Here is a 22,368-nt window from a genome sequence, read left to right as displayed (position 1 = left end):
ATAACTCTTACTTCTCAGACGCACGTGTGTATTTAAAAATATGAGCAATGCATTTTGTGATATTAAAAACACCAGGTTGACCAAAAACACTTTGAATGTGCGGAAATGGATAATATAAACAATAAAATCTAAGTAAAATATGATTTCAGTTATCAAAAAAAGTGCTTTTAATATCCCCCCCCCCCCCCCCCCCCCCCGACACACACACACACACACACACACACAAAACCCATTTCTGTTCTAGTTTGTTTCGGGTCAAACCATATATTGACTGGGCTAGTGAGGTAAACACCCTCGTTACACCCTTCCCGCTCCTAAGCTCAATGCCACAGTTTTGAAAACCACGTGACAGCGACGTAGCTTGACAGGAATTAGTTACGTCATCAGTTGCTTGGATATTCAATTGTTATTGCGTTGGCTTGATAAATTGAAACATCATGGAGCGTTTCATGGAGAATTTTAATGGAAAAATGCCTTTACGAAGGTATGGAACAAACAAAAATATTGATTACCTAAACACACTTTAATATTTGGCTTTCAGGAGCCTAGCTTCCATATACGCAGGTACACAGCTGCGTACCACCTGAGATTACAATTATTTATCATTATAAAATATATGATGTAAATGCGTGTATACATGCTGTATGTTTTATTCCAGCGCAGAAAAAGTCTGCGTACCACCTGAAAATCCCAAGCTAGGTCCCTGGCTTTTATATATTATTTTGTATTATATTTATTAAAATAATAATAATAATAATAACAAACTAAGATAAAAGTCAGCTAATAATAACAATTCAAAAACATTTGGCACGAACGATTTTGTCGGTTATGCAAAACCAATATCAACATAAGCGACGGATCGCTCGTGTGAAAGCTGTAATCGCTCGTCAGAAAATCCAAACAAATGTGTGTTGACCAATATCAATGTTTTGCAAAACTGTGTGCAGTGGGAAATCCCTGACCTAGATGTAGGCATACGTCGTATGTGCTTGATGGTAATGTTCTAACCTGTTTTTTTCTCCATCGGTCAACGTGTCCAGCTATTTCCTTCACGACCACCGTCTACTTTCGCCATAAAATGCGACCTATATTGACACGCTAGCGAAATATTTTCTTTTTACTGAAATGCTCAAACTCCTGACGTCACGATATTCGGTGTTTGAAGCATTCACAGAACTTTTATGGGTAGTTTCTTAGAATATTATATTATATACCGATTTAATTTAATGACACTGATTAAAACAAAATATGTTAAAAGAATTATATAATGGTGTCATGAAAATCTCTCTCACTACTATTCCAAGCCAATCGGAATAAGTCGGCCGATTACGGATTCTCCACAGTTTGACATTTGTATAGCTTCGTTTGGACTGAATCGAGTCTATTGATAACAAACACGATAGCATTCTAGCCACTGTACCTAGTGTCGGACAAAATCACCGCTAATATTAACTTTGTGACTGTCAATACATAACCTCATCTGGCTCACGCGAAAGTACCTGTGCAGCTACTGTTAGATTGATTTGGTTTAAAACCCAGTTTTGCCTGTCTCAAGAACATGTACTATTGTATTACGAACATGCACCGCAGTGCGCGAGATCTCGTGCCACCGTCGTGGGGAAAATCGTGTTCTCGTTACCATGAATAGATTTTACAAATTTTTTAATTTCTGACGAATAAAAACTGACGTTAATACATTTTTGTTAAATTATATCAAGGTTTTAAAATGTGTGACAAATATCATCTGCAGATCAACATTATACTAGTTTAAATTGAAACTGATTAAATATATATTTTTAAAATAATAATAATAAATAAATTTAAAATCTTTCCCAAAAGGGGACAGAAAAGATTTCCGTAGATCAGACGAGTTAGGATTTTCAAGTTTGTCTTACTCATAAAAAAGAAAAGAAAAAAAAGAGTATTATTTTGTATTTATGGTAGGAAATTTGATGGAGAAAAGGTAAAAAAATCGCTCATCGTTGCCCATTTACCTTTTCATTTGTATCTGAACCACAGTGTATTCGTAAATAAAAAAGAACACACGCATTTAAACAGTTTATTCATCGCTACCAGGTAAACATCATTTTAAAAATCCATTGTTCAAAGCAGATTGTGTAGTTTCGAACTATTTTTATATTTAAGATGTATGGATTACATTTGGCATACTGAAGTTGAAAAACATGTTTAAATATAATATACTTGCCGTAGACAAGACTTTTACCAGCTTTCTTCAAATCTGTTTTGTATAGTGACAATGTCTGAAACCTTAGTGGTATAGGGCATGTAAAAACACACTTAAGTCTAAAATACTCTACGTCACACACGCTAAACACTTGATGAATAGAGGCTGGTACTATTCAGACGAGTCTATGTATCCTGCAGTTAAACTACGTCAGAATCCGTTTCTGTCGGCCAGGTGTGAGATTTCTAGATGTCAAGGTCAAACAAGATGCAATATGGTAGAGTAATATTAATTATTGGTGGTATGCTGTGGAATTTATATACACTATAGGACACCTCTGTACATTACCCATGGAAACCTGACAAGTATTAGGTATAGAGACGAGAATTTGTTAGCCTTTACTACTTCCGTCATATCACCAAATTGGCCGTGGTGGGTTTTTTTTTTTTTTTTTTTTTTTTTTTCGTTTTTTTTACACGACAATTCTAGACCCCAGCATGCCACGTTTGTATCATGTTCTCATACAACATGGTATCCAACGTATGAATCGGCCGGCAGTCTCACCAGATGTGTCACCTATTAAACATGTCTGGGACGAATTGGGCACAGGATTAAGAGACAGTCATAGGAAGCAGACTTCGGTGCTGATTACCGGCCTCGGTGGCGTCGTGGTAGGCCATCGGTCTACAGGCTGGTAGGTACTGGGTTCGGATCCCAGTCGAGGCATGGGATTTTTAATCCAGATACCGACTCCAAACCCTGAGTGAGTGCTCCGCAAGGCTCAATGGGTAGGTGTAAACCACTTACACCGACCAGTGATCCATAACTGGTTCAACAAAGGCCATGGTTTGTGCTATCCTGCCTGTGGGAAGCGCAAATAAAAGATCCCTTGCTGCTAATCGGAAGAGTAGCCAATGTAGTGGCGACAGCGAGTTTCCTCTCAAAATCTGTGTGGTCCTTAACCATATGTCTGACGCCATATAACCGTAAATAAAATGTGTTGAGTGTGCGTCGTTAAATAAAACATTTCTTTCTTTCTTTCGCTGATTTGTATGCAGAACTGACCAAACGTTAAGCTGACCAAACGTTAAGCAATGCATTTTGTACTGATCATTACTATGGTAATATTTACAAACACAGAGTGGCACTTAACAGTCCGGCGTCCTGTCCACTCTGTCAACGTGACGTCTTCAAAAATGCAAACCGGTAGTTAAGACCGCGTGCTGTCCAATATTACGTTCGAAACTAGTGTAACAGTGTTTTTTCCCATCCCTAGCCATGCAAGACTGGCGTATTCTATGACGTCAGCCCTATGGAATAAATCGGTATTGCATGACCACGCGACTTCTATCGTTTGAGCTGATATTTACATTGGGTGACGTCACGTAAACGGCAAAACAACACAAGAAATGGTTTTAATATTTCATAAACACAAGGAAACCTGCTGTCATAATGAAATTATACTGTCATTTTCGGTTTATACCTTCAGTATAAACCATTTTTGGGAACGATCTTTTCAATGATTATGATTATTTTATTGTAAGATAAAAAAAAATTAAAAAAAATGTAGGTTTTTCATGTTTTTTTCCAAAATGCTTGTTTTTCATCTACTGCATGGGAGAAGCCTAGTCCCTGACAACAAATTGTGTACCCTTGGGTGGAATAGCCCTGTCCCACATGGACACATATGAAGGATTCTTTTAGTATTTATACACGGCAGGCGCGAGACGTAGCCCAGTGGTAAAGCGTCCGCTCGATGCGCGGTCGGTCTGGGATCGATCCCCGTCGGTGGCCCATTGGGCTATTTCTCGCTTCAGCCAGTGCACCACGACTGGTACATGAAAGGCCGTGGTATGTGCTATCATGTCTATGAGATGGTGCATATAAAAGAATCCTTCCTGCTTATCGAAAAAGAGTAGCCTATCAAGTGGCGGTATCGGGTTTCCTCCCTCAATATCTGTGTGGTCCTTAACCATATGTCCGACGCCATATAACCGCAAATAAAATGTGTTGAGTGCGTCGTTGAATAAAACATTTCATTCTTTCTTCCTGCATAGTTGACACCATTTATACCATTTTATAAAAGGCAGCTATTGGTGTTCCTATATGCCGTGCAGAGTGAAATCGTCTCTTGTTTTTTTTCTTCCAGAAATGCTAATATTATGTCAATTAGCAGAGAATATTAATTTTAGTTTTTTACTTTGCTGATAGACGTTTGAAACTGATTGCCATCTATTATTTAACATTTTAGATTCACTGCTAGGAGGCCGCGGCTTCAGATGGTATGTATTTTCTTATATGGAATTATTGCAAGCCCTCGAGAACTTAAAATATGTATAACCCTTTTATTGGCCACACACAAAATTTGCAGGAAACTTAATTATCCTTTTCCTACCAGCCAGTGCACCACTACTGGTATACCAAAGGCTGCGGTTTGTGCTATCCTGCCTGTGGAATGATGCAAATAAAAGATCCCTTGCTACTAATGGAAATATATAGCGGGTTTCCTTTCTAAGACTATATGCCAAAATTACCAAATGTTTAACATCCAAAAGCCGATGATTAATAAATTAATGTGCTCTAGTGGTGTCGTTAAACAAAACAAACGTTACAAACACTTGTCAGCTGATCTGGTAGTTCCCTGTATGAGAACTAGCAACGTATTTCTTTTTGGTCTGAATACTCTTTTAGTGGGTGGGGAGGGGGGGGGGGGTCATAATGTGATATAGATAATTCAGTAATACTAGACAAGTCAAAATATATAGCTACGTTAGCTATTATTCTCTACTGCATTATTATTTTTATTTGTTTTCTGCGTTACTTCCTTTGGGTGGGTGGGAGGGGTATTAAAATCAATTAAGCAATTCAAGCTATTAAAAAAAAAAACATGTTGGTATAAAGTGATTGATTGATTGAATGTTTGTTTAACGACACCCCAGCACAAAAATATATATCGGCTATTGGGTGTCACAAATGGTAAGTATATGAACATATTTATATAGACTCATGTAAAACCACAGTGTAAGGAGCTGTGGGGGGGGGGGGGGGGGGGGAAGTATAATACAATATATAAAATCAAGTTAAGTATATCTTAAAATTTTGTATAGAAGTCAAAGTGTTTTAAAAACTTTACAATTAACATTGGATGGAATTTAAACGATTCCAAAACATTTCTGTTGCCAAATATATCATTTCTTGTCGGCTTGAGATGATCACACTCCACCAAAATGTGCCGCACAGTCAGTGTACACTGACAGTGTTCACACTGAGGAGGAGGGTCCTTCTTTAAAATAAATGAATGCGTCAAATATGTATGGCCGATGCGGGCACGGCATAAGACTACTTCATCCTTCCTGCATCGCCTGTAGGATGACTGCCACTCTCCCAGGACTGCCTTGACAGAATGAAGCTTATTCGCAACCGCACCGTCCCAATCATCTTGCCAAGTCGAAAAGATATATTGGTTAATATGAAATTTAAAATCACTGTAGGGGACACCAACATGGACACGGGGCAAGTTCAAAGCAGACTTGGCAGCAACATCTGCCTTTTCGTTACCCCTAATGCCAACATGGCTGGGTACCCAACACAGTATAACATCTTTATTGGCAATTGATAAAAAGACACACTTTCGTATCACCATCCCAACTAAGGGGTGCTCCAATTTCATGTACTGTAGAGCTTGAAGACACGAAAGTGAGTCTGTAAAAATAATATACTTGGATGCATATGAATCCTTAATCTGTTCCAGGGCTTTAATGATTGCCCAAATTTCAGCAGTAAAGATTGATGCTGAATCGGGCAATCTCATGGAAATTATTGTGTCTGATGGAAACACTGTAGCACAAGCCACCGAATTCCCATCCCGTGATCCGTCTGTGTAAACAGGAATGTAATCACAGTACCGCTCTTGGATTTCCATGAAATGTTGTTTATAAATAACTGCATCTGTGCGATCTTTTTTTAGATGCACAAGATCGAATACAATTTTTGGTGGTTTGATACACCAAGGTGGCAAAATAAAATATGAAGGCGTTTCCAAAATGTCTGTTAAATCAATGTTGGAAACTGATAAAAACTGCTTAATGCGAAGACCAAATGTTCGAATCGCATTCGGTTTCGCATCAAATAACTTCATATATTTATTATCAAACACCGCATTGTGTGCAGGATGTTTTGGCATTGATTTAATCTTTGTAGCATACTGCAGAGAAAGCTTTGCACGTCTAGCACCCAAACTAGGTTCGTGTGCATCGACGTACAAGCTCTCCACAGGAGATGTTTTGAAAGCACCAAGACAGAGCCTAAGTCCCTGGTTGTGTATAGGATCTAGCATTTGCAAGTAAGACTTACGTGCTGAGCCATACACAATGCACCCATAATCAAGTTTAGACCGAACTAAAGATCTGTAAAGTCGGAGCATAACCTTTCGGTCTGCCCCCCATTCAGTATTGCCAATAACCTTTAAGATATTGAGGGCCTTCAAGCCCTTCTTTTTCATATACTGTAAATGAGGAACAAAAGATAGCCTCCTGTCAAAAAATAACCCCCAGAAATTTGGTCTCCTCCACAACTGGAACTAGAGTTTTGTCCAAAAACAGCTGAGGATCTAAATGGTGACCTCTTTTCTGGCAAATATGCATACAGACTGTTTTTGACTTTGAGAATCGAAATCCATTGTCAGTTGCCCATTGTTGAAGTTTATTCAAACAAAGCTGCAACTGACGTTCAATGATACTCATACTGGACGACCTGTAGCAAATCTGAAAATCGTCGACATATAACGAGCTATCAACGCCAGGTTTTAAACACTGGGTGATGCTGTTAATTTTCACGGAAAATAAAGTTACTGACAGGATGCTACCTTGAGGCACACCCATCCCTTGGGAGTGAGAATCGGATAACGTAGACCCCACTCGTACCTTGAAAGACCTATTCTGTAAGAAATTTGAGATAAAGCCAGGCATACGGCCTCTTAGGCCCATGCCATGGAGGTCTTTCAAAATCCCATACTTCCACGTGGTATCATAAGCTTTCTCGAGGTAAAAAAAAAGACCGATACCAAATGCTGGTTATGGATAAAAGCATCCCTACAAAACGTTTCAAATCTAACAAGATGATCGACCGTGCTACGTCTAGGCCTGAACCCACATTGCACGTTAGTAAGCAATTTGTGGGACTCAAGATACCAGACAAGTCTACGGTTGATCATTCTTTCCATGGTTTTACAAATGCAACTTGTCAAAGCAATAGGGCGATAACTGGTAGGATTTGTTGGATCCTTACCAGGCTTAGGAATAGGAATGACAATGGCTTTTCTCCAATCAGAAGGAAAGTCACCCGAAATCCAGATTTTGTTAAAGATATTTAATAGAACCATTAAGGATGATTCAGGTAAATGTTTTAAGAGTTGATAATGTATTTCATCTGGTCCTACCGAAGTATCATGGGCTCTACGTAGAGCGTCCTGCAACTCCTCCAAAGAGAAGTGCCTGTTGTATACTTCAACATTTTCAGATGAAAAGTTAATGGGTTGCTTTTCAGCTTTATTTCTGATAGACGTAAAAGCATCTGTACTGAAAGAAGAAGAAGAGTTATGGGAGAAACTGTCTGCCAATGCATTGGCAATGTCACGATGAGACGTAACATCCGTGTCATTGACAGACAAATGGCGAACTGTATTATTGGATTCTTTTCCCTTGATTTTACGTATCCTATTCCAGACAGATTTCACAGATGTTTGAGAAGTCAACTTGGAGACATAATTTCTCCAAGATGATTTCTTACTCTGTCTGATAGTTTTACGAGCCTTTGCCCGAGCAATGCGATAACTATTCAGGTTATCCCCGGTAGGTTCGCGTTTGAACCTCTCGAGGGTCCTGTTTCGCTCTTTGATTGCATCTTTGCATGTCTCATTGAACCATGGTTTATTGAAACGCTTCGGTACTGCCGAAGTCTTTGGAATAGTTTCCTCTGCAATATCTTTCAAGATGGAGGTGAACAAAGACATGGGATCATCGGCACCAGTCATGGCAGTTTGTTGCAGTCGAGTGCTGCATAGATGCCGAAATTGATCCCAGTTTGCCCCTGTCAACCTCCATCTCTGAACCCTTTCAAGTGATGGAAGTCCATCATTCTCCAAAAAAACTGGAAAGTGGTCACTACCACAAGGGTCTGGACAAACTTTCCAGGAGAAATCAAGACAAAGTGATGGACTACAAAGGGTTAAATCAATGGATGTGAAAGAACCACTTGCAGGATGAAAGTATGTATGACTTTTATCATTAAGTAATATTAAGTCATTTTTGAGAATTAAGTCTTCTAATTGTTTACCTCTAGTGTTTATGTCATCGCATCCCCACAAAGTGTGGTGAGCATTAAAATCTCCCATGATAATAAAGGGAGTAGGGAGTTGATCAAGAAGACCTTGAAAGTCCCTAGTGTTAAAATTGTAATTGTTTCGAGGGGGTAAATAAACTGAACAGAGAGTAATAGTTTTATGAGCCGTGACCTTTACAGCCACAGCTTGTAAAGTCGACTTTAGTATGACTTCACTCTGGGGAATGTTTTCATGTACAATAATGGAAACGCCCCCAGACGCTCTGTTTTCACTCTGTTGACATTTATGGTAGAGATTAAATCCTCTGATGTTAATACTGTCAGTATCCTTCAGGAAAGTTTCCTGAAGACACACTGCAAGAGGATTATACTTTTGAATTAGAAGACTTAGTTCATCAAAATTGGGCCTAAGCCCACGACAGTTCCACTGGATAACTTTATTTTCCATCGGGAGGGAGTATGGGTTTTTTCTTTGGCTTTGCTGGTGGTCTTTGTGATCGGCAATGATCTGGAGATGAAATCTCCATATCATTATCACCGATATCAGCCAAAGTATCATACATATTGCTGATCGGGACCGAACGTAGTTCGATCTTTTTCAGCCTACAAGACAGTACTTCTGTAGCTTTCTTTGGAGATTTCTTTGTGTCACTGCCTGTCTTAGGGAGACTAGAGCTCGACCTATTTGGGGGATTCTTAGAATCCAATGACACTTGGGTTTCAATTTCCTTGTGTTGGACAGTGACTTTTTCTTTTTGTGCTGCTTTCTGCACTTGTTTTTGTGCCTTCTCAATGTCAGACAGTTTTTTGTACTTGGCTTCGTCACAGTGCCAGGTGAGGTCTGTGTTGACTGCAACACTTTTAGTGGCGACTTTGGCAGCAGCTGCTGCTGCATATGACTTGTCAGCCACTGTCGGTGTTGCGGTCTCCACCAACCTCCTGGCATCCATGAAGGTTATTTTATTTTGTACCTTTACCTGCTGAACTCGTTTTTCCAGTTTCCACCGTGGACACTCTCGAGAGTATGCACAGTGGTTGCCCCTGCAGTTGAGACAAAGTACATCGTTCTTGCATGTCTTGCTGTCATGGTCTAAAAGACCACAACGAGCACATGTAAGTTTGCCACGACATGTGTTCTGACCATGGCCAAACCTCTGGCATTTGAAGCAACGCAAGGGGTTTGGAATAAAGGGCTCAACAGGGATATTAAGGTAACCCGCTTTGACAGACTGGGGAAGGGTAGGGACGTTAAAGGTGAGGATACAAGTATTCGTCGGTAACAAATCATTGTTTCGACGAACCTTTATCCTCCTCACAGCAGTAACACCCTGCGGACTTAAATTTTGGCATATTTCTTCCTCACTTACTCCTTCCAGATCTCTGCATCTGATCACTCCCTTTGACGAGTTGAGGGAGGTATGAGGAGTTACCTTAATCGGCACATTGCAAAAAACTGTCGACTTGAGAAGGCAAGTTGAATGTTTTTCGGTTAAACACTCAACCAACAGCCCATTCTTAATTTTCTTAACAGATTTTGGCTCACCAGCCAAGCCAACAATTGCCTTTTGAATAGCAAAAGGTGAAAGTTTATTCAAGGCCCCATCATCAGTGGAACTGATGACGAGAAACCTTGGCCAATGTTGTGAAGAAATCACTTTGGATTTCTTCACATTTGTTTTAGATTTCATGGATTCCTCGTCCGAAGACAAGAAGTCCGAAACTTCGGTGTGGACCCTTTTAAGGGTCCCATCTAAGGTTGATAAATTTGTTTTACCCATATTAGGTTAAAAGGGTTCATCAACCATGCCCCCCCCCCCCTCCCCCCACCCACCACCGAGTCCAACAAGGGGACACGGTGCTGCGGATAACCAGCAGACAGCCATGCCAGGGATACATGGTTGATATACTTGGGCATTAAGAACACAAAATCACCCAATTGACCCTAGCCACCGCCCCAAGAGCAACAAATACATGATATATAAAACAATGTTTTCTCTTGACTAATGTAAACAAAACAAAGATTGTATGCTCTCGAGCTTGGCGTGACCAGCCGATTGATCAGGTCGGGCCATTCCTGACCTCCCGTCTACGTGAACTCCGGGCCAAAGTGGTGTATTGTTAGTGGCAATATACTCTGTTGCAGACATTAACCATGACTCAACCACCAGGATCCCATCATCCACTTCACGGGTCGCACCTCACGACAAACAAGGCGCCTCATATGAGGAGTTGTGCATTTATTGGCCATTCTATAAAAAGAATGTTCACCCCTGCACCACGATGAGGTTAATGCACACGCAGGGGATGTTGGTATAAAGAGTCAATTATTTAATTTAGTTGCTATTCAAATATTTGCTCGTCGTTTCCATCAAATATTGGAATACCAGTTTCAGACTGAATACCGGATACTAATAATCATTATATATTTAATGACATCATTTTCTTCACGATTATTGGTTTTTTTTTTTAAACTACAGACATGCTATAGTGACATAAGACGTCGGCGTCGAGAGCTTCTAGAGTTTATTCGCAAGCAGGGAAGCGTCCTTACGTAAGTATCCAGTTAATATATTGAATGTATTAAGTATGATCCAGGACTGATGGCACGTGGGGAGGTGGGAGATTAACAGAAGAGAGTCTCTCCAGCAGTAAGTATCCAGTTAAATATATTGAATGAATTAAATATGATCCAGGACTGATGACATGTGGGGAGGTGGGAGATTAACAGAAGAGAGGCTCTCCAGCAGTAAGTATCCAGTTAAATATATTGAATGTATTAAGTATGATCCAGGACTGATGACATATGGGGAGGTGGGAGATTAACAGAAGAGAGGCTCTCCAGCAGTAAGTATCCAGTTAAATATATTGAATGCATTAAGTATGATCCAGGACTGATGACATGTGGGGAGGTAGGAGATTAACAGAAGAGAGGCTATCCAGCAGTAAGTATCCAGTTAAATATATTGAATGCATTAAGTATGATCCAGGACTGATGACATAATTTATTATTTTATTTGGAGCGCTTACAGTTAAAACTTCTTAAATCACCGATTCCACAATTGATGGCAGTCGTCCATTCTCTTTTGTTTGATATTTGTTTTCTAGAGCATGGTTTGCGCAATTAACATCAGATTTGTTGTATTAAAAAAAGTAAACGTGTTAATAGAAAACTTTACAAACCCTGAAACCATTTATTTACAAAGTTCCCTTTTTTTTTTCATATATAATTATTTAAAACTACCAATATAGAGTCGAGATTGAGCCGAAGAAATTGAGTAAAAATGGAGGCTGTTGAATTTACATTCGGTGCATATGAAGATCAACAGTAATGCTACATTTAATTTCATATCAGAGATCCACAGAATAAACAAAATAATACATTCACACACAAAATCGATTACACATTATGTAGTAGATTCTGCTGGCCAACGATTTACGAATACGGATTTAACGTAAACACTTGTAAACGTGTAATTTCAATTTTCAGTGACGTGTCCAACTACACCATCTACAACACCCACCGACAGCTGGGTAACCTGCCCTCCAGGGCCACGCTTCTGCCGGCGATCGAGGAGGAAAGTAAGTTGAGTCGCTGGTTTAGTATCTCGGTAGTGACGTGGTTAAGCCATCGGACATAAGACTGGTAGATACAGGGTTCGCAGCCCGGTATCGGCTCCCACCCAGAGTGAGGGTTTTTTACGCCCTCTTCTCTATCACTAACCACTAACCACTAACTCACTGTCCAGGACAGACAGCCCAGATAACTGAGTTGTGTGCCCAGGACAGCTTGCTTGAACCTTAATTGGATATAAGCATGAAAATAAGTTCAAATGAAATAAAATGAATGTAATTTGGTGATTTATGTTGATCACGTCTATAATGTTTGAATCCAGCTCCATAGATAATCACTAATGCTCAATCGTTTTCTTTCTTCCGATTCTTATTATAATACCGGCCTCGGTGGCGTCGTGGTTAGGCCATCGGTCTACAGGCTGGTAGGTACTGGGTTCGGATCCCAGTCGAGGCATGGAATTTATAATCCAGATACCGACTCCAAACCCCGAGTGAGTGCTCCGCAAGGCTCAATGGGTAGGTGTAAACCACTTGCACCGACCAGTGATCCATAACTGGTTCAACAAAGGCCATGGGTTGTGCTATTCTGCCTGTAGGAAGCGCAAATAAAAGATCCCTTGATGCTAATTGGAAAGTGTCAAACATATAGTCATTTTGACAGAGTCATAGAGAGGAAACCCGCTACACTTTTCCATTAGTAGCAAGGGATCTTTTATATGCACCATCCCACAGACATGATGGCACATACCACGGCCTTTGGTATACCAGTCGTGGTGCACTGGATGGAACGAGAAATAGCCCAATGGGCTCACCGACGGGGATCGATCCTAGACCGATAGCGCATTAGGCGTGCGCTTTACCACTGGGCTACGAACCCCCCCCCCCCCCCCCCCACCCCCTCTCCCCACACACACACATCTGGATAAAGTTACAATACAGCGAAACAAGAGTCTGTGAGGTTGAAACGGGGAAAAACCCTTAAGAATAGACTAGAGCTCCTCTCCATAACCGTTACTTCTCAAAGGAACATGCGTTGTTGTTGTTTTTAAATATGAAAAACAAAGATTTTGTGGTTTTAGGAAAACCGGGATGACCACAAATATTTTGGATGTACGAATAATTTAGAGAATAAAGCCTATTGTAAGTAATATTTGATTTCAATTACGACCTCTAATAGTGAAACGTCGGTGGGCTCATTGGGCTATTTCTCTTTCCAGCCAGTGCACCACGACTGATATATCAACGGTTGTGGTATGTACTACCCTGTCTGTGGGATGGTGCATATAAAAGATCCCTTGCTGCTAATCGAAAAGAGTAGCCCATGAAGTGGCGACAGCGGGTTTCCTCTCAAAATCTGTGTGGTCCATAACCATATGTCTGACGTCATATAACCGTAAATAAAATGTGTTGAGTGCGTCGTTAAATAAAACATTTCTTTCTTTCTTTCTTATTATAATGGTCAGGTCAAGTTAGCTTATAGGGTTTTACGTGCACATTCAGAACAAGCTGTTGTAGCGCACGCCTGTCCTGGGCACAGGTACCACCAGTTTTAGGGGGGGGGGGGGGGGGGTGTTGGGGAGTAATGTTTTTCATACTTCTATTAGCACGCCTGTCGAGCGTTGGCTTTAAATATAGACATGTATAATAATAATAATAATAATAACAAAAATAAGTAGACAAAATCCCAACAAACAAACCTAACAACATACTTGTCAATAGTTAATTTAGATGTGCAAGCCGAAAAGGTTAATGGTTAAAGGTAAAGCAGTTTCAGGTCCGTTACCTGTCTTTGTATGTCTACGTGTAATGATTAAGTTTGATGTTCATCTTCATCAATTGCAGCTCCATCTATGATTCGACAGGAGTGGATTGCGGATTCGATAATGACTAAAAACATCAAAGACTCTGAAATGGAGCCGGCAATCCAGTAAGTATCCAGCTAAATGTATTCAGTGTATTAGGGGTGACCATGGTGCCCTTGGAAATGGAACCGGTAATCCAGTACGTATCCAGCTAAATGTATTCAATGTATTAAGCGTGAACATGATTCCCTTGGAAATGGAACCGGTAATCCAGTAAGTATCTAGCTAAATGTATTCAATGTATTAGGGGTGACCATGATGCCCTTGGAAATGGAACCGGTAATCCAGTAAGTATCCTGCTAAATGTATTCAATGTATTAGGGGTGACCATGATGCCCTTGGAAATGGAACCGGTAATCCAGTAAGTATCTAGCTAAATGTATTCAATGTATTAGGGGTGACCATGGTGCCCTTGGAAATGGAACCGGTAATCCAGTAAGTATCCAGCTAAACGTATTCAATGTATTAGGGGTGACCATGATGCCCTTGGAAATGGAACCGGTAATCCACTAAGTATCCAGCTAAATGTATTCAGTGTATTAGGGGTGACCATGATGCCCTTGGAAATGGAACCGGTAATCCAGTAAGTATCCAGCTAAACGTATTCAATGTATTAGGGGTGACCATGATGCCCTTGGAAATGGAACCGGTAATCCAGTAAGTATCCAGCTAAACGTATTCAATGTATTAGGGGTGACCATGATGCCCTTGGAAATGGAACCGGTAATCCACTAAGTATCCAGCTAAATGTATTCAATGTATTAGGGGTGACCATGACGCCCTTGGAAATGGAACCGGTAATCCAGTAAGTATCCAGCTAAACGTATTCAATGTATTAGGGGTGACCATGGTGCCCTTGGAAATGGAACCGGTAATCCAGTAAGTATCCAGCTAAACGTATTCAATGTATTAGGGGTGACCATGATGCCCTTGGAAATGGAACCGGTAATCCAGTAAGTATCCAGCTAAACGTATTCAATGTATTAGGGGTGACCATGATGCCCTTGGAAATGGAACCGGTAATCCAGTAAGTATCCAGTTAAACGTAGTAAATGTATTAGGGGTGAACATGATGCCCTTGGAAATGGAACCGGTAATCCAGTAAGTATCCAGTTAAATTTATTCAATGTATTAGGGGTGAACATGATGCCCTTGGAAATGGAACCGGTAATCTAGTCAGTATCATGTTGTATTGACGGATTGACGATATAACGGAGAGGCGAATGCACCATAATTTATTATTTTATTTCGAGGACTGATTAACATCACTCATCAACATTTTATAAATGATGGTAGTCCACTATTCACATTTATCACTATTTACATATTATTGTGGTGGGTTTTTTTTTTTTTTTTTTTAATGTATCGTCTAGGCAGCTACATGTAACTTGAACAAATTATATAAAACTGGAGGTTGTTAAAATTAACATGCAGTGTGTGTCACATGACCTCACATACACCAGATCAACAACGTCAGATGTTCTAAGGGGCGGGACGTAGCCCACTGGTAAAGAGCTCGTTTGATGCGCGGTCGCTCTGGGATGCAGTGTGTGTTTGTTTGTTTCTGCAGTGTGTGTTTGTTTGTTTGTTTGAATGTTTGTTTAACGACACCCCAGCACAAAAATACATATCGGCTATTGGGTGTCACAAATGGTAAGTACATGAACATATTTATATAGACTCATGTAAAACCACAGTGTAAGGAGCTGTGGGGAGGAAGTATAATACAATATATAAAATCAAGTTAAGTATATCTTAAAATTTTGTATAGAAGTCAAAGTGTTTTAAAAACTTTACAATTAACATTGGATGGAATTTAAACGATTCCAAAACATTTCTGTTGCCAAATATATCATTTCTTGTCGGCTTGAGATGATCACACTCCACCAAAATGTGCCGCACAGTCAGTGTACACTGACAATGTTCACACAGAGGGGGAGGGTCCTTCTTTAAAATAAATGAATGCGTCAAATATGTATGGCCGATGCGGGCACGGCATAAGACTACTTCATCCTTCCTGCATCGCCTGTAGGATGACTGCCACTCTCCCAGGACTGCCTTGACAGAATGAAGCTTATTCGCAACCGCATCGTCCCAATCATCTTGCCAAGTCGAAAAGATATATTGGTTAATATGAAATTTAAAATCACTGTAGGGGACACCAACATGGACACGGGGCAAGTTCAAAGCAGACTTGGCAGCAACATCTGCCTTTTCGTTACCCCTAATGCCAACATGGCTGGGTACCCAACACAGTATAACATCTTTATTGGCAATTGATAAAAAGACACACTTTCGTATCACTATCCCAACTAAGGGGTGCTCCAATTTCATGTACTGTAGAGCTTGAAGACACGAAAGTGAGTCTGTAAAAATAATATACTTGGATACATGACCTTACATACACCAGATCAACAACGTCAGATGTTCTAAGGGGCGGGACGTAGCCCACTGGTAAAGAGCTCGTTTGATGCGCGGTCGCTCTGGGATCGATCGCTGTCAGTGGGCCAATTGAGCTATTTCTCATTCCAGCCAGTGCACCACGACTGGTATATCAAAGGCCGTGGTATGTACTACCCTGCCTTGTGGAATGGTGCATATAAAAGATCCTTTGCTGCTAATCGAAAAGAGTAGCCCATGAAGTGGCGACAGCGGGTTTCCTCTCTCAATATCTGTGTGGTCCTTAACCATATGTCTGACGCCATATAACCGTAAATAAAATGTGTTGAGCGCGTCGTTAAATAAAACATTTCTTCTTTTTTTTCAAATCATTTAGTTCTTTTATGCTTTATTTCCAAACGAAAAAACATATTTTATGTGTCACTAAAAGTTCTAACTTCAATTTTTCAGCTCCGTCGCCTCCTCAAGTCGGCCGGCAGAACGCCTGCCTACAATCCCTGAGAGGAGTAAGTTGAGTAGTATTGATCAGGGTGTTAATAACTAATTTGGTTCACTATTGTGATCACTACTATCTAAAGTTTTAACCCAGGGCTATACTAAAAGTACTAATCAAAGTTAAACTGTTTTCCCTTATTCTATCACCACATTTTGAAGTTTGAACCCAGGGCTATACTAAAAGTACTAATCAAAATTAAACTTTTTTCCCTTATTCTATCACCACATTTTGAAGTTTGAAACCAGGGCCAGTGTTAACGTCCGAATCAAAATTAAACTGCTGATACTATCGCCACTTTTTAGAGTTTTCAAATCAAAATTAAACTGTTTTTCCCTGATTCTATCACCACGTTTTAGAGATTTCAAACCAGGGACATAGGTAAAGTCCTAATCAAAATTAAATGTTTTCCCCTGATTCTGTCACCACTTTTTAGAGTTACTAGAGTTAAGCCTTACTTTCTTTCGAATTCCCAGTGTCAAAACAAAAAATAGCAGGACGTTTATGTTAAACAACCACAAGTTACGTGTTCCTATTAAGCAATACTATGCACGGTTTTATTTCTTACGTGTTAGATACATTTTAAAATCATTTTCTAACTGTAGTGACTAAGGTAAGTGGCTGATTCCATTAATTGCAGGGAGGCACGTGTCCAGTGTCTTATTCTCTATGTCTGTGTGTAGTGACTAAGGTTGATCCTATTAATTGCAGGGAGGCACGTGTCCAATATCTTATTCTCTATGTCTGTGTGTAGTGACTGAGGTTGATCCTACTAATGACAGGGAGGCACGTGTCCAGTGTCTTATTCTCTATGTCTGTGTGTAGTGACTAAGGTTGATCCTACTAATTGCATGGAGGCACGTGTCCAGTGTCTTATTCTCTGTCTGTGTGTAGTGACTGAGGTTGATCCTACTAATTGCAGGGAAGCACGTGTCCAGTGTCTTATCATCTATGTCTGTGTGTAGTGACTAAGGTTGATCCTATTAATTGCAGGGAGGCACGTGGCTCTGGAGACAGAACAACGCAGGCCATCCCGCTGTTGGTGGTGCTTGTTTTGTTGCTGTTTTTGCTGCAAGTGAGTACATAAAGAGTGAACATGACAAATGGTTTCGACAATATCATAATAATAACAGGCATTCGTAGTGTACTGCTAAAGCAATACATGTCCCCTACCTGGCCCAACACATTTCCGTATCTCTTCAGTTGAAGGGCCATAACCCTATATCGTCACCGTTCCTAACTGTATTATGCTTCCAACTCCGTTCAGTTTGTTTTCTCGTGCACGGTTCGCGCAATCAACACTGATTTGTTTTAATCTGCTAGTCGTTCATTTGTGAGATTTTTCTTCACAGTTCGTGTACATTTCTATTAACATTAAAGTTAAAAAAAGTAGGTATGTAAATACAAAACTTTACTAATTCCTAAAACCATGAATTTTACTAAGTCGTTTTTGTTTATTTCTTAAAATTACCGATATCGGGTACACTTGACTCGTAGAAATTGATTGAAAATAGAGGAAGATGAATTAACATTTGGTGTGTTTCACATGATCTCACGTATGCCAAAAGAAGCCCAAATCATTTAACTGTTAGAATTTGTTTCAATTATTATATTCGATCTTCAAAAGGTATGCTACATTTGTGTGCCTCTACTGTTGTGAATTGTAGACATAATCCATTTACAATTGCAAATAATTTTGAGTGCATAGATTTTGTTGATTAAGAATCAATTCATTAGAAAATTTATATTTTACAAACTATTCACTGGTGTGAATGTGGACCAGACCGGAACGCTTGTCAAACTGAATTTTTCCTTTTAATGTTTTTTTTTTTTTCTTTTTAGAAAAAGTTTAGTTGAGAAACATATATTTTATCATTTAGTATCTTAAACATGACGAACCTCGCAATGTTTTTGCCATGTGCTAAACTGCCGTATTTACAAAAGTTGATGTTTCTCTACATTTAGAGCGTGCATATACAAACTGTAAATTGAAAACAGAAGCTGGATCAAAAAGCAATTGGTTTATTTAGTGAGCACATCTGTGCATAACTGAATTATCAAATGATTTGATATTTATTTTGTAACGGTAGCTTTTTTACTAGCGTGATATTTCTCAGTGGCTATCAAAGGTCTTTATGGTGTCATAGTTATATATATATATATATATATATATATATATATATATATATATATATTATTTTTTATTTATTTAATTTTTTTTCGGCAGGAATTGTTGCTGACATCTTTGCGCGCTGGGGTCATTACTGCAGTACCAAAAAGCCTTCTTGTCTGCAGAATATATATTTCTTTGTTACACGTAAGTAGAGAAAAAACTCTCAAAAACAGAACCCTCCCACAAAAAAATAAAATAAAAATAAATAAAATAAATGTTTTTAAATATTTAAAAAAAAAATCACATTCATATTCATATATCTACATCTACATCTACATCTACATCTATATATATATAGTTGTTTGCCACCGTACAAATTAGGGGAGGGACGTAGCCCAGTGGTAAAGCGTTCGTGTGATGCACGGTCGGTCTAGGATTGATCCCCGTCGGTGGACCCATTGGGCTATTTCTCTTTCCAGGCAGTGCTCCACAAATGGACTAAGATAGGCCATGGTATGTACTATCCTGTCTGTGGGGGATGGTGCATAAAAAAGATCCTTTGCTGCTAATCGAAAAGAGTAGCCCATGAAGTGGCGACAGCGAGTTTTCTCTGTCAATATCTGTGTGATCCATAACAATATGTCTGACGCCATATAACCATAAATAAAATGTGTTGAGTGCGAATGTATCCGTGCCTGCAATATCTTTAAGAGGGGTCGAGCCCTCGGAATGTATCCGTGCCTGCAATATCTTTAAGAGCGGTCAAGCCCTCGGAATGTATCCGTGCCTATAATATGTTTAAGAGGGGTCGAGCCCTCAGAATGTATCCGTGCCTGCAATATCTTTAAGAGGGAGAGCATCCTCAGATTGTATCCGTGCCTGCAATAACTTTAAGAGGGAGAGCGCTCTCAGATTGTATCCGTGCCTGCAATACCCTTAAGAGGGAGAGCGCCCTCAGAATGTATCCGTGCCTGCAATATCTTTAAGAGGGAGAGCGCCCTCAGAATGTATCTCTTCCTGCAATATCTTTAAGAGGGAGAGCGTCCTCAGAATGTATCCGTGCCTGAAATATCTTTAAGCGGGAGAGCGCCCTCAGAATGTATCCGTGCCTGCAATAACTTTAAGAGGGAGAGCGCCCTCAGAATGTATCTGTTCCTGCAATATCTTTAAGAGGGAGAGCCTCCTCAGAATGATCCGTACCTGAAATATCTTTAAGAGGGAGAGCGCCCTCAGAATGTATCCGTGCCTGCAATATCTTTAAGAGGGAGAGCGCCCTCACATTGTATCCGTGCCTGCAATATCTTTAAGAGGGAGAGCGCCCTCAGATTGTATCCGTGCCTGCAATATCTTTAAGAGGGAGAGCGCCCTCAGAATGTATCCGTGCCTGAAATATGTTTAAGAGAGAGAGTGCCCTCAGAATGTATCCGTGCCTGAAATATGTTTAAGAGGGAGAGCGCCCTCAGATTGTATCCGTGCCTGAAATATGTTCAAGAGGGAGAGAGCACCGTCAGAATGTATCCGTTCATGCACACATTCATCTCTTCACTTTATAAGGTAACAAAACAAAGACGTCAAACTAATTTTTGTAACATTAAAAAGTTAACTTTTGTTTTCTTTAACGACATCACTAGAGCACATTAATTTATTAATCATCGTCTGTTGAATGTGAAATATTTGGTAATTTTGACATATAGTCTTAGAGAAGAAACCTGCTACATTTCCCATTCCAATCAAGGTGATGCGATAGCTAGATTTGGTTTCCCACAATTAATGTAATTTTTATTTATTATCCATTTTTAGAGAAATAAGGTCGTTAAATCCGTAACAGTATGTCTTTAAATATACAGTTATGTTGTTAGCAAGACTTGGCAGGGCTCTAAAACAATGTGTGGGACAAGATTGACGGATAGACACACAGGACAGAAACAAGACTTGGCAGGGCTCTAAAACAATGTGTGGGACAAGATTGACGGATAGACACACAGGACAGAAACAAGACTTGGCAGGGCTCTAAAACAATGTGTGGGACAAGATTGACGGATAGACACACAGGACAGAAACAAGACTTGGCAGGGCTCTAAAACAATGTGCGGGACAAGATTGACGGATAGACACACAGGACAGAAACAAAACCTACATGTGTAGACCCATATGGCGTGCTATTATTTCTTAACGTAGCAGGCCAAAAAATATATATCTATTCCACTAAGTGTCCAGGTTTAAGACAGCATGGGCTGAGGGGAGTGATGCAGATATATGGAAACAGTTTTTATATCATGTCCCATAACTGATTTGTTTTCTTGTATTTTGCAGGATTTTCCCGGACTCTACTACCAACCAGTAGTTAAAAATACTACGAGAAAGCTAGACACTGTCAGTTAGAAATACTACCAGAAACCTGAACACTGCCAGTTAGAAATACTACGAGAAAGCTAGACACTGTCAGTTAGAAATACTACCAGAAACCTGAACACTGCCAGTTAGAAATACTAGAAACCTGGACACTGCCAGTTAGAAATACTACGAGAAAGCTGGACACTGTCAATTAGAAATACTACCAGAAACATGAACACTGCCAGTTAGAAATACTACGAGAAAGCTGGACACTGTCAGTTAGAAAAACTACCAGAAACCTGAACACTGCCAGTTAGAAATACTACGAGAAAGCTGGACACTGCCAGTTAGAAATACTACCAGAAGGCTGGGTAGTTAGAAATACTACGAGAAAGCTGGACACTGCCAGTTAGAAATACTACCAGGAAGCTGGACAACGGTAGTTAGAAATACTACGAGAAAGCTGGACACTGTCAGTTAGAAATACTACCAGAAAGCTGGACACTGCCAGTTAGAAATACTACCAGAAAGCTGGACACTGTCACTTAGAAATACTACCAGAAACCTGGACACTGCCAGTCAGAAATACTACCAGAAAGCTGGACACTGCCAGTTAGAAATACTACCAGAATTTTGTGTAAATCATAAATAAAAAATTGATGACCTGACCTGTGCATGGGATTGTAGAGTTGTGTTAAATGTTAACTGCTGTTGAATGGATTTCTCGCAATATGTAAACTAGTAAATACTGGGCGGATCTAGAGGGGGGTGGGGGGGTGTATGTGTGTGTGTGTGTGTCCAAGTTGTCCGGACCCCCCCCCCCCCTCAAATTTGAGAAGTGCCCCTTTTATTTAGGATTTTTAGGTTTTTTACAAATTTATTTATTCTGTCAATGTATAGAATACGTCTGCCAGCGTCCCTGTTGTAGCACTATTATATTATGGTCCATGTGAACCGTGTGTAATTTGTCAATAGTGCCTCTTCATAATGTTATGGTGCCCTTTTTGTCTTGGACTCCCCCCCCCCCCCACCCCATCAGAAAAGCTGGATCCGCCCAAGAAATACATGT

The 22,368-nt window shown here is 40.0% G+C and overlaps 1 protein-coding gene across 1 annotated transcript; it reads left to right on the top strand.

The window, feature by feature from the left end:
- Positions 1-402: 402 nt before the first annotated feature.
- On the top strand, positions 403-22,075 carry LOC121390575. The gene is made up of 9 exons (XM_041522422.1): positions 403-484; positions 4,437-4,467; positions 11,002-11,075; positions 12,012-12,103; positions 13,940-14,024; positions 16,810-16,865; positions 17,846-17,927; positions 19,080-19,169; positions 21,279-22,075. The coding sequence occupies exons 1-8, from the start codon at positions 438-440 to the stop codon at positions 19,090-19,092; spliced, it is 480 nt and encodes a 159-aa protein (XP_041378356.1). The 5' UTR covers positions 403-437; the 3' UTR covers positions 19,093-19,169; positions 21,279-22,075.
- Positions 22,076-22,368: the final 293 nt, after the last annotated feature.

The sequence above is a fragment of the Gigantopelta aegis genome, chromosome 15, assembly GCF_016097555.1.
Source record: "Gigantopelta aegis isolate Gae_Host chromosome 15, Gae_host_genome, whole genome shotgun sequence".
NCBI classification, from domain to species: Eukaryota; Metazoa; Mollusca; class Gastropoda; order Neomphalida; family Peltospiridae; genus Gigantopelta; species Gigantopelta aegis.
The sequence above is the reverse complement of the archived record's forward strand: the minus strand, read 5'-3'. Positions and strand labels throughout refer to the sequence as shown.